Below are 12,580 nucleotides of genomic sequence, written 5' to 3' on the forward strand. Positions count from 1 at the left end.
TTGACTCCCTCCGGCGAGAGAGGATCGACGAGCGAGACGTTGACTCGTTTCGAGAGGGGCATCCTCCCAACCTGCAGATAAGAGAAAGAAGAAGAAGAAGAAGAAGAAGAGATCAGGGTCAGCGAGAAAAACGGCAGGACGAGAAGAGATCGTTGATCGTCTCGACGAACCTCGACTCCCGAAGCTCCTTCAGTCTTGAAAAGGTGTAGACACCCGTAGGTAGCCTTCTGAGGCTCAGCACTACCATCCACCGTCGTCGTCGTCGCTTGGAAGGACGTGAGAACTGCGAAAACAATCAAGGGAGAGAAAGGAGGTCAGTTTCAGGAGACGGAAACGCGTCGAGACCCGAACCCAACCAAACAGAAAGCTCACCAATGATCCTTCCCTTCCAGTAGGCACTTGCGTCCCCTCTCGTCTTCCCGAAGAGCGAGCTGATGGAAGGCTGAGGGTTGGGCCCAACCATGTCGGTTGCGGCCTGACTCTTCTTGTGGACGTGAGTAGCGAGGACGGCGATCGGGAGGAGGGACGCTCGAAGGCAAGGGTACGAAGGAAGAGGGAACTTCTGAGGGTCGAAGGTGAAGGAGTACGAGGCTCCGATGGATCCGCTGGATCGAGACGAGGTGATCTGGTTCGAATCGGTGGTGGATTCGACGGGGAGAGCAGGGAGAGACGCTTTGCGAGCGGTGAACGAGGAGGAAGCGCTACTGGGGTTGGATTGACCGTGGTGATGATGCAGGTCGATTCGGGAGGATGCGAGTCCCATGGTGGAGCTTCCGCTAGTGGTTGGAGGAGGACTGGTAGGAGGAACGGCTTCCGTTGAACCGAAGGTGGTGGCTGAGTTGGAGACTTCTTCTTGGGGAACGAGCTTCCTTTCGACGGTAGGAGCGAATTGAGCGATGACGGCTGGTTGAGGAGATGGGTGTTGGATGATTCTAAGAGAAGAAGGAGAGAAGAAAAGAAGTCGGTCAGAGGGTTTTGCACAACCAAACAAGACGGGAGGGAAAGAGCGGGAGGACGACCCACCTCTCGACCACGAGGGATCCTCTCAGCTCTTCGATCCAGGTTTTCAGCGTAGCCCTGAGAGAAAGACCAACTAGAATCAGCGTTGTGCGAAGACGAAAACCCCTGAGAGAGAAAGAGCAAACTCACTCGTCGTTGAACTGAACGATCCACATCTTCTCGAAGCCCAACTCCCTCTCGTCCTTGCTCCTAACTCCAGCTCGCTTCCCTCCTCTCTCATCCTGCTCTCCAAACCCAACTCCAAGCACCAATCCCTTCCCTCCAGCTCCCGTCGTAACATCCAGCAAACTGACTCCCGTTCCAGCGATCAACGGCATCCTCCCTTCCTCGACGGCGGACTTCCAATCGTCCTTGAAGATGTGAAGAGCTGCTCCTCCTCGCGTCGTAGGTTGACCTCCAGTCGCACTCGGGATCGTATCCTTCCAAGCCGTCAAGACGAGGACTCGTTTCTTCCAGGCTTCCTCCTTCCCCTTCTTCTTCGAACTGAACAGACTATTAGGGTGATGATTAGAGGAGGATCCAGCTGGACCGGTGGGAGGAGGTTGAGGCTTCTTGTTGATGGGAGCGGCGAGGACGAGCCACTGGTTGAAGGTCTGTCGAGCAGCTGGGTACTTGGGGAGAGGAGAGGGCATGGTAGCGGTAGGGTTTCGAGAGGAAGCGGTTGAAGTCGAGGTGAAGGAGGAAGCGGTGTTGGCTCTCGAGTGGGTCGACGAGGGGAGGGTCGACGCGCTGGGGAGGGTAGAGAGCGTTGATCCGGTTTGCAACGATGGGATTCCGGAGGTTGGTTGAGTGGGAGAGGTGTAGGAGGATAGACCCGAGGAGGTGGAGGAGGGATCAACGACGAAAGGAGAGAGAGGAGTGGAATCCGACGCGTGATCCCAAGGACGAGGAACGACTTTGGGAGCCGAGGTTCGGAGAGGATTCCTAGCGACTGCTGATGTTGGAGCTGCTGGAGGAGGAGGTACCGTCGTGGCTGCTTCGGCTGAAGTTCGGCTCGGCTCGTCCTCCCACATCAAAGGCTTCGAGAGTCCGGACGGTCTCGACTCTTTCGACCTTGAGAACATCCCTCCTCCTCCTCCTCCGGTTCCGCTCGACGACGACGACGATTTCCCCAGTCCGAAGAACGAAGACGGCCTCTTCGTCGGAGCTGTGACGACGTTTTCGTCGAAGGTGGGAGGGAAGAGGTCGGACGCGAGGAGTTGTTGACGATGAAGAGCGGCTGGCGTTGTTGGCTCGTACGCCGACGACGAAAAATTGGACTTCTCGTAGAGATTCGACTCGGAAGCTGGGGAGGGATCTCGCCTTCCGAAGGATCTCCCGTCGTCTGCGTTGTCTGCTCTGGAGGAATCCCTGTCGAAATGGTCTGGAGGCAAGCTCAACCCTCCTCCTCTCGCTCCTCTCCCTCCCGCGGCCGCTCCTCCCTCGGGATTCCCGAATCCGGCTCCGAGATGCAGGAGGGACGAGTTGGATGAGGAGGAGGAGGAGGAGGAAGACGATGGGAACATGTAGTCGGATTGAGGAGGAGTGAGGAGGGTGCGGTCGGGGGAGGACTCTGGCGACGCGGGATGAAGTTGGGTTGGAGGAGGAGGAGGAGGAACCAAAGACGCTGAGGAGGACGAGACCGAGGAGGAAGAACCGTTCAAGGGACCCTGGGTTGTCGAATCCGTTCGTCGAAGGGATGATTTAGGAGGAGGGGAAGGGTGAGAGCAGTGTTCTGTTGTTGCGAGGAAAGTCTGAAGGTCGACGGACGGGGAGGACAAGTCGAGCGTCAGTCGCCGGAGGAAAGACATCTTAGCGAGCGAAAGGAAGATCTGCGTTGATTGAGGGTGGGAGGAAGAGGGAGGAAGAAAGGAGCGACCCATCCTCGCGGCCGCTTCCCTTTCTGAACCTCCCTCCCTCCTCCAAGAGGCACCCAGGAAACACGAGAAACCTTCGCAAAGTTGGAATCTGCCGACTTCCCAATTTTTCATCCTCTTCAAGCCAAGGTTCGGTTTGATGAAGGGCGGGAAGAAGGAAGGTCCAAAAAAAGGAGGAGGGACGAGAGCGAGCGAGCTCAACTCGAAGGAAGGATCAAGCTCACCATTCTTCTGCTCCTTCTCTGTTGTCTTCCTGGAGTCTGGGGGAGCTTGAGTCGAGGTCAAGACTTCCCTTTGGTGAAGTTGAGGCGAGTGAAGAGCTCACAAAAAGAGGTGGGCTCAGTTTCCTGAAAGGGCTAGGAGGAGGAGGACGGTGATGGTTGAGGGAAGGTCGAAGCAAGGGAGCAAAGCGGGGGAGGAGGGAAGCAATCAAGGGTCTGCCCGCCGAACAGGGGAAGCTCTGTTCTTCGCGTTCGTTTCGTGTTGGTGGTTTGAAGGAGAAAGAGGTCAGAGCTCGCTCTTCTCTTCTCTGTCTCTCTCTCTCTCTTTTTTTTTCGTTCAAAAAAAGATGATCTACACGTCCTGTCTTCTCACAACAGGGTGCCCCGGCTTGTTTTCTCTCCTTCGGGCAGTAAAACAGCTCTCAGCGCGCGATCAAACACGTCCTTAGCTCGTTTTTCATTCGGGGTGTTCAAAAAGTCCTTCACCTTCAACTCCGACTCTGCTACGATGTCTCGTAGAGGTAGAGAAAATGTCCCGATGGACTCCGAGAAGAGACCGAGCTAAGAAAACAGAACGAGATCATGTAGACATCCTGTTCGATCTCGTATCCCAACCCTTCCCTCTCCCTCCCCCGCCGCCGTCGCGTTCTGCTTTCACTCGACCCTCCCTTTGATCTCCCGCTTCCTCCTCGTCGTCCTCGTCTTCATCTTCCTCGTCGTCTTCCCCGAACCGCTGTGGATCCTCTCCCCATCGATCCTGTTCAGCTCGTTCCCTCTGAGGATCCTCCCCTAGACGGATCACCCTCGTCCTCTCCCTCAGCCTCGACACCTTCGCTGGATCCGCGTCGAACGAGAGACCGGACGCGCCGACGGGCGAAGGAACAAAGAACCACAGCAACGACGAGCTCCGTCTCGACCCTGGAGCTAGCGAAAGCAGGTTCTTCTTCCAGCCTAAGAGAAGGGATACGTGATCGAGAGAGAGAGGGAAAAAAAAAAGAGGACCAAAGAGTCAGCGAAGATCTCTGTTGACGCGGAGAGAACGAGAGGGAGGGTGGGGCGGGGAGGAAAAGAAGGGTTCCCCTCCCTCGTCGCTTTCGTTTCCCGTTTTTTTTTGTCCAGCCTCTCGTTCTATGGGAGTAAAAAAAAAAGGGTGCTAGGACTTACCGAGATCCCATACGTTGATGTTCGAGAGTCCAGCGTTCCTTTCCGGTCTCCAACGAAGGGACGCGGTGAGGGTTGGAGAGGGAGGAAGAGCGAGGGAAGGAGGAGTCCTGGTTGAGATCATGGACTCGAGGGTGGTTTCGTTGTGGCTGGAAGGAGGAAGAAGAGAAGATGGGAAGATGAGCGAACGGGGGGGGGGGGGAGCGACGAAGCGAGGAGTTGAAACGAAGAGGGACCCACAGACACAGCCACCAGTGGTAGAGACAGAATCCTCCTATAGAGAGAGTGAAGGCGAAGCCCATGATGAGTAGGATGAGATGGGAAACGGGTGTAAAGTCGACTTCGGTCTGGGAAAGAGAGAAAGGGAAGAGACGATCAGTTCGACGCGTCGACTCGTTCGGTCCGAAAGAACAGCAGACGAACCATTGCATCGCTCTCGTCGAAGAAAGCCCATACCGTACGAAACGCCTCGACACCGACAAGGAGGGAGTAAAGGGAGGTATAAGTGAGGAAGAGCAGGAATGATCGGTAGTTCTTCTGGCCGATGCTGCAGAATCAAGAGAAAAAGAGATCAGGGCGAGAAAAGGGGAGACGAGAGGTGCTGGCAGACTTACCACGTTCCTAACCAGAGACAGTGATGGTCCATCTTGAGAATGCAGCGATGGCAAGTTGAGCAGTGATGGCACCTGAGGGAAGAAACAAGACGCGTCGTCGAGGGATCAGCGTCGCCGTTTCCTTCTGTCGAACGAAGACTCAACTCACCGATCAGGTTTCGCCACGTTACATTTTCTACACCACCGAATCCCTCCATTTGTGCTTTTAGCCATGACTCTTCCTCCCAAACCATCGAGCTCGACGTCTCGGCCACCCTCCTCCCCGCTCAACAAGCCCTCTCGCACTCCTCCCCTTCCTGACCTTCCTCCCTCCCCGTCCAGCATCTCCATCATCCCAATCCCTTCTTCTTCGTCTCCAGTACCAGCTGCGACGTCGTCTTCCAGCGGGCTCCCAGGAGGAGTCGACCAGGCGGAAAGGTACGACCAGATGGTCATTCCGAGGAGGAAGTGGAAAGAAACGAGCTGATAGGCAGCATGGAGAGGTCGACCGCGTTGAGAGTAGGTAGCGTGGTAGCTGAGGAGATATACGAAGGGGATGTAGGGGTAGAGGAGGAGTCCGAGGACGACTGGCAGAGAGACGAGATCAGTGAGATCAAGCTGTGGAGAGACGACTCGATGAACGAGGAGGGAACGAACAGAAGATGGGAGTGAGGCTCAAGATCTTCCTCCACGTTGGACGATTCGATCGTTGAGCTTTGAAAGAAGGACCGAGGCCATACGATGCTGGAGTTATGGGTGGTAAGGGAGCGTAGCTGAGGAGAAGAGAGAGAAGGGAGGGAAGGAAGGGGATCGTGTCAGCTTCGTCGTTTCCTTCCTCGATGGATCTCTGAGCGAGATGGAAAGACGACTCACAAACTTGGAGGTCGATCCTGCGCGGGCATGGGGTACACAAGAGCGAGAAGGGTATAAAGAAGCGAAGATCGAGCTGCTTCTGTGCTGATGGCGTTGAAGGGGAAGGAGCGAAGGGAGGAAGGGAAACGTCGAGCTCACTGTTTGGTCGTCCTTTTCCCCTCCTCCTCCCAAAGGCACGATCGATTTCGTGCAGCTCCGAGAGAGCTTCAAAGTCTCTACTTCTCGACATCGCAGAGCTAGATATTTGAGTTTTCATATCTGAGAGCCTCGTTTCTTTTGGGCACCCCTCTCATCGCGTCTTTACTCGAACACCAGCTGTCAAAGACATGAAACTGATAGATAGGCAAACGCATAAACAACTCCTTCTCCTTCTCCTTCTCCTTCTCCTTCTCCTTCTCCTTCTCCTTCTCCTTCTCCTTCTCCTTCTCCTTCTCCTTCTCCTTCTCCTTCTCCTCATCTCCCTCTTCACTCCTTATTCTTCGGACCCTTCGCTCCCACGTTCCAAACACAGTCGCAGAGCTTGTCGAGCAGACCTGGCTCAGCCTCGATGGCGTTGAGAGCGAACTCGGACGCTCGTCGAGACGAGAAGGTAGGGGTTTGCTCGATGGCCCATCCGAGGCAGTTTCCGTGGACCATGACTGGAGAAAGCGAGATGAAGAACGAGGTCAGCGAGGGGAAAAGGAAGAAGAGCCGACGATGGGAAAGATGGACTTGTACTCACCCTCAGTCTTGGCGAGAGCTGGAGCTCGGAGGGAAGAGGTGAGAGTTTTGACGATCTCGAAGTTCATGCATCGCTGGGAAAGGAGGAGGAAAGGGAGGGAGAGTGGTCAGATCGACTCGGAACGCGTCGAAGCTGGAGCAGGAGAGCTCGACTCACTCGTGCTTGAAGGATCTCGGTGAGCATCTTGGATGGGTCTGAAGGCAACCGAGCAACAAAGAAAAAAGGGTTTCAGTAGCTGCTTCCTGTACGAGGCGAGAAGACGAGGAAACGAAACGAGGACTCACGACCAGCAAGCGATCCTAATCCTCGAATGTACTTGTCCATCCAAAGTCGTTGAACGTTGTTGTGGAAATCCTCTACCGCCTTCCACTGAAGTCCACTGTCGATGAGGATCGCAGCGTAAACAGCCTCGACGACGTCTCCGAGGAGCTGCGAACGAAGACAAAACGACGGGCTCGAAGTCAGCTCTGGTCTCGATAAAGCGGATAGAAGTAGGGAATCGAAACGAACCTTAGGAGGATCGATCTCAGCCCAGTACTGTCCCGGATCTCTTCCTTCCGACTTGGCCAGCTCCTCCTCCTTCTCCTTCGCTCGTTTGATCCGAGGGACGTATTCGGTGATGGCTCGTTGGACGAGGGTGTTGTCGAAGACGGCGAACTCGTTCAGTCCGAGGTGGACGCAGAAAGAGGCGGCGGTGTGGTTGTTGATCATGGCAGACTGGAAGGAAGGAAGGAGAGGAAAGAGTCAGAGAGGAAAGATGAGGGACGGAATTAGACGAGTCGAGTCGACTCACCTTCATGTGCGTCAAGGGACCAGGGCCGAGAGAAGGGAACTTCGAAGTGGCGTACTTGACGGAGACTAGAAAGGAAGAGAAGAAAACGAAGGTCAGCATCGGAACGAAAGAAGGAAGACGAGCGAGGGAGAAAGAGAGACGCACGAAGATCGACGATGGAATCTCCAAAGAACTCGAGTCGCTGGAAGTGGATGTGATTCGGACCAGTGACCGTCTGAAGCGAGAGAGGAAGGTCGAAGTCAGCATTCGACGAGATCGAGGGAAGGAGAGAGGACGAAAGAACGCACCAAAGCTTGACAAAGCAGCGCCTCGTTGTTGAACTTGTACTTGATGATCTCTTGAATCCTGGGGAGACTCCCTCTTAGCTGAGCAGAGAAGCCAGTTATCGAGGCGGGTTTTTTGAGTCGCTGAGATAGCATGCAAAGTGAAGGTCAGTCAAGTCGCGTCTCGTCTCGTCCCTCGTCAATTCGAACTCACGTTCGCCATCTGCGTCCAGCTGTCAACGTAGGGAACCCGAACCGTAAGAGTCTTGCACGTCTTGAAAGCAGACTCGATCCCTCCGGCATCGAAAGCGGCTCCGATGACGGCTTCCACGACGTCGGCCTTGGTCTGGCGACGGAGAACGAGAACGAACGCGTCAGTTTCGACGACGTCGAGTTCGACGAGGAGAGAGCTAGAGCTCACCTTGTCTCCGATCTCCTGGTACTTGAGCTCTCGATCGGTCGGCATGATGGCTGGCCTACAGACGCTGAGGTTGTGAGGGTACCACGTCTTGACGGAGAAATCTCGAGCGTGGATGTAGTGAGGAAGGCCGCTGTCGACGCAGTTCTGGGTGAGGGATCCGTTGGCGATGATGATCTTCCTGGCGTCGTGGAGAACGTGCTCGTTGTCTCCCGGTCGAGTGACGTAGCTAAGGAACGAAAGAGAAAGAGACGAAGAGGGTTCAGCGAGAAAGGAGGAGAAAGAGCAGGAGAAACGTCGAAGGTTTCGCACAGATAGGTCGTAGCGATGTATTTGAGAGCAGAGTCACCTGAAAAATACGAACAAAGGAAGCAGCGGTCAGTAAGCAAGGTCGAGAAATAGCGGAAGCCGGAAAGAGACGAACCGATGTACTCGAGTCGTTCGTAATCTGTCTCTCCTCCCGTCGAAGGAGCCGTCAGAGCCTGAGTGAGCCTCTTCTCCTCGAGCGAGTTCCTGAAAAGGGTCTGGTTGAGTTCCTTGGCGAGGAGGACCTGCTCGAGACGGTTGGTGATTGAAGGGATGTATAGACCCGAGAGGAAGGTGCTTTTTTTTTCGGTTCCAAAGGGACGAGAAGGTCAGCAACGAACTGACGGGGACAAAGGAAACGAGAAGAGACTATACCTAGCGGCGATGGTTGATCGTTGAGAAAGCTCGGGAATCATGTCTGCGAAAGAAGAAAGGGAGACCGAAGTTCAGCTTCGAGCTCTCGACGAAGGAAAGCGGAGAGTCGAAGAGGTCTCACACTTCTGATCGTGCAGCTTGTTCACCGTCGCATCCATCGGCTTATCCAGCTTCCTGACGTGACCCAACACTCCAGAGATCTTCCGAATCTCCAACAACGGTTGACTGTCGTTCGAAAGACCCTGGAACTGAGTCGTCGTCGTCTTGACGAACTCGAGCAGACTCGCCGATCCTGCTTCTCGCTGAACGAAACCAAGCCAAACGCAAACAGATCTGAGTCAGTGAAAAGCTTCTCGTGACGAGATGGGGAGGCAGGGAACTCACAGGACTATCGTCGGGATGGGAATGCGGGTTCAAATCCCTCCTCACCCTCAACACCTCGTTCCTCCTCGAGAACTCCGACTTCCCCGTCGCCATCGCATCGACGCTCTGCTTCTCCAACAGCTCCGCATCGTCAAACTCCCAGGTCACAAACGTCTCGTTCGCACACGCGCTCATCTCCTTCCAATCCAGCATCTCTCGATCCGGCTTCGGCTTCACCCCCTTCTTCATCTCCTCCTGTCTGTCCTTCTCTTCCTTCTGCTCCTGCTGTAGACGGTAGGTCTCGTACCACTCGAGGTTGACGGGAGCGATGTACCAGGGACCCTCTCCAGAGGAGCCATCGGGGTTGTCGACGTAGATCATGGGACGATTGACGACGGCTCGGATGAGGGTGAGCGAGTAGGCTTTGATGGCTTCAATTTCGTCGTTGGGAAGAGGGAGAGGGTCGAAGTTGGTGAAGGTGACGGTGGAGAGTTCTTCGTGGAAGTAGAGGTTGATCCCTGGGTTGATAACGGGGAGAGGGAGTCGAGTGAACATGAGGAGAGGTCGAGGAGTTTTGTATTCCGTTGGAGGAGGACTCGAAGCGGTCGACGCGTCCTCGACGACGTCCGAGGCTGGAGTGGGAGCGGGTGCTGTCGCTGTTGCTGTTGCTGGAGGAGTTTCCCCCTCGACGGCCATAAGAGTGAGAGGCGATTCCTCCGAGTCCTGATCCGTAGGAGGAGCGGGAACGACGACGACGGAAGGCGGTTTGACGGGAACGGCTGGGAAGGTGATGAGGGTGGGGTAAAGTCTCGGCTCCTTGGTCTTGATGCAGTTGGCCCACAGATCCGGCACCTTCGCCAGATAGGGAGTGATCCCCAAGCAAGCTGAAGCCTTCGTCTGCCTGGCGAGTTCCTCCGCGTCGACGACAGGGTTGAACTCGTCGTCGATCTCTCCGCACTTCCACAGCACGACCGCCAACTTCAACGCTGCCTCCTGCTTCCCTTCGACTCTCGTCCCTTCCCCCGTAGCCGACTTCATCTTCTCCGGTACGGGAGACTCGGCAGGCAGGGTGATCTTGCACTTGAGGATGTCCTCGGGCGTGACAGGCGTTCCTTCCTCCCTCTCGACGACCGCGACGTACTCGAAGTGAGCGGCAGGATGTCGTTTCCGAACGTGAGGACGATGAAGCGAGACGACGTAGTTGAGGAGGATGTTGGGAGCTTGCTCTCTGGTGATCGGGGGGCAGACTTCCGAGTCTCGTCGATGAGGTTTGGCCTTGAGAGCTTCGGCGGGAGGTAGGACGGCTGGGGCTTTGATCTTCTTTCCTTTAGAGTTGAGGAGCGGGGGTTGGTAGTCGATCCTGGGTCGTTTGACAGCGAGCATCGGGAGATCATCTCGAGCAGCACCCCTCTTGCTGCCGACGCCGGACATGCTTGAAGAGGACTGGAGATTCGACGAGGACGAGGACGAGGGGAAGCTGTTGGATCCGGTCGAGGAAGGTCGAGTGAACGAGGATTGAGAGGAAGTGGAGTCTCGTCGAGATGGGACTGGGACGGCAGGTCGGAGTCCGGAAGGAAGGGGTGGTGGTGGAAGGTAGTCCTAAGAGGAAGAGAGAGGGAGAGAGGAGGAAGTCAGCTCAAGAAAGAGGGAGACGCGTCGAGTGCTCGAACTCACTCGAGACGACGAAGCTGACGATTCTCGTACAGGAGGACGATCGATCGCAGGAGTAGCGATCTGTAGGTGAGAACAAGGGACCCGGAGTCAGTTCTCGTCCTCTTCCTTCGTCCTCGACACGCAAACAGAACGCACTCGAGAAGACTGCGACGAGCTTCCCATCGACTCTCTCGACGAAACCGTTCGGTCGACCTCAGGCTGTTGATGAATCACCACGGATCAGCAACCACTTCTTACTTGGATTTCAAACCAAAGAGAAAACTCACCCTTCCTCGATCCCTCGACGCACTCCTCCTGGGATCCACCTTCATCCTCGCCTCCTCCCTCCTCGACGGCTCTCGCTCTCGATCTCGACGATCCCGATCGTCCCTAACTGCAACGCTCGGTGCTCTCGAACGATCTTCCGAGGGAGGTCGCTAATGATTCGAAACGAAACAAAGCCGAACTGTCAGTTCCTTCGTTCTCGAAAAGCAACGTCGCCGCCGCGAAGTTCGAACTCACTCTGCGATCCCTAGACGCCTCCTCTCTTTCTCTCGAACGAGGAAGCGGAGGAGCCACCGATGCTGACGCCGAAGCAGATGGAGGAGGAGGTGGATGTCCATTTCGAGAAGGAGGAAGGTCGAAGTTGGGCTGAGGAGCGATGGGTCTCGAAGAGGAGGACGAAGGCGGCGGATCTCTTCGATCGTAGTCCCGACGGGGAGGAGGACTAGGAGCTCGGTCGTACCCTCTTGGTGCTGGAGGAGGTGGTGGTGGTGGTTGGGAAGGGTATGACTGGCGAAAGGGGAAGCGAAGCGCGGCGAGGAAGAGAAGGGCGTTGGTGGCCAGCGACGCGTCCCAAAACGAACGAAAGTAAAAAGAGACGAAACCCAAAGCACTCACTCGGCTATCGTAGCGATCATCTCGTCCTGCTGAAGGAAGGTCGTCCCTCCTGTACGCGTCTCGTGAATCTCGAAGTGGAGGGGGGTACTCCTCTCCTCTCCTCGACGGCGGAGGAGGAAGGGGAGGAGCAGGTTCCTGCCATGACGGTCGACTGTAAGAGTCTCCCGAGGATCGAGCGTAGGGGTCTCGGTCTCCTCCAGAGCGACCTCGATCGTCCCTCGAGTCGTATCGAGGGTCGTAGTCGTAGTCTCTCGACGACGACACTGGTGGTGCTCCTCGGTAGTCGTCCCTTCCTTGCGGAGGAGGCGGAGGTGGTGCTGGGTAATTTGATCTGGAGGAGGGAGGTCCTGGTCTTGAGTAGGAGGAAGAGGAAGAGGAGTAGGGATCGTCCTGAGGGTAAGGCCTGCTCGAGGGAGGAGGAGGAGGTGGTCCTCGGGAGTCGACGTAGTCCCTTTCCCTTCCTCCTGGTCCTGCTCCTCCTCGAGAAGAAGAGTAGAATCCAGATGACGGTGGTGGTCCTGCGTCGTACGAGTTCCTCGACCGGTGATCTCTCGGAGGAGAGTACTCCCTCCTCGAAGCTGATCCTGGAGCGAGCGACGACGAAGAAGGAGGAGGAGGAAGGCGAGAGGAAGGACCTGGGGATCTCGATCTTCTGGCGTAGGAGGAGCTGGAGACTTGGCGAGGAGGTGGTGGGGAGCGAGCTCGAAGAGGCGGGAGAGGAGGTTGAGAACGGGAGTCGTAGTTCGAGGAGCGAGGAGGAGCCGGAGGTGGTGATCTCTGTCTCGCCGTTTGAAGGGGAGGACCGTCGAAGTTGGGTCGAGGAGGAGATCTGGATCTTCCTCTTGGTGGTGGTGGTGCTGCTGAAGCTTGAGGACGACGATTCGAGTGGTAGTCGTCGTTGTATGCAGCAGAACGAGGAGGTGGTTGACCTCCTCCGATTGAACCTGTAGCGAACCTAGCTCGATCCCTCCCGTCTCCTACGGATCCATACTCCCTCCTATCGCCTCCTCCTCCTCCTCCTGATGGTGGTGGTGGTGCTCTCCTGCTGTTGCTGTCGTAAGGAT

General features: G+C 56.0%; 2 protein-coding genes across 2 annotated transcripts; both read right to left on the bottom strand.

Annotated features, from left to right (window-relative positions):
- Window positions 1–3,662: 3,662 nt before the first annotated feature.
- Window positions 3,663–5,829, bottom strand: BDY24DRAFT_397666 (DHHC family palmitoyltransferase). Its single transcript, XM_076641590.1, has 8 exons — window positions 5,725–5,829; window positions 5,509–5,624; window positions 5,021–5,438; window positions 4,873–4,944; window positions 4,682–4,805; window positions 4,499–4,605; window positions 4,262–4,407; window positions 3,663–4,048 (listed from the first exon to the last, which is right to left on the bottom strand). The coding sequence occupies exons 1-8, from the start codon at window positions 5,751–5,753 to the stop codon at window positions 3,678–3,680; spliced, it is 1,383 nt and encodes a 460-aa protein (XP_076494253.1). The 5' UTR covers window positions 5,754–5,829; the 3' UTR covers window positions 3,663–3,677.
- A 350-nt stretch (window positions 5,830–6,179) lies between these two features.
- BDY24DRAFT_397668 (uncharacterized protein) lies at window positions 6,180–11,189 on the bottom strand. The gene is made up of 19 exons (XM_076641591.1): window positions 11,139–11,189; window positions 10,904–11,053; window positions 10,773–10,835; window positions 10,638–10,697; window positions 8,985–10,562; window positions 8,722–8,902; window positions 8,601–8,643; window positions 8,344–8,522; window positions 8,232–8,268; window positions 7,923–8,148; window positions 7,716–7,847; window positions 7,526–7,645; window positions 7,383–7,452; window positions 7,239–7,303; window positions 6,956–7,162; window positions 6,730–6,874; window positions 6,602–6,639; window positions 6,446–6,518; window positions 6,180–6,362 (listed from the first exon to the last, which is right to left on the bottom strand). Exons 2-19 carry the CDS (start codon window positions 10,946–10,948, stop codon window positions 6,190–6,192), a joined length of 3,435 nt encoding a protein of 1,144 aa, XP_076494254.1. The 5' UTR covers window positions 10,949–11,053; window positions 11,139–11,189; the 3' UTR covers window positions 6,180–6,189.
- Window positions 11,190–12,580: the final 1,391 nt, after the last annotated feature.

This window comes from Mrakia frigida, assembly GCF_051309035.1.
Source record: "Mrakia frigida strain ATCC 22029 unplaced genomic scaffold BDY24scaffold_28, whole genome shotgun sequence".
Lineage (NCBI taxonomy): Eukaryota > Fungi > Basidiomycota > Tremellomycetes > Cystofilobasidiales > Mrakiaceae > Mrakia > Mrakia frigida.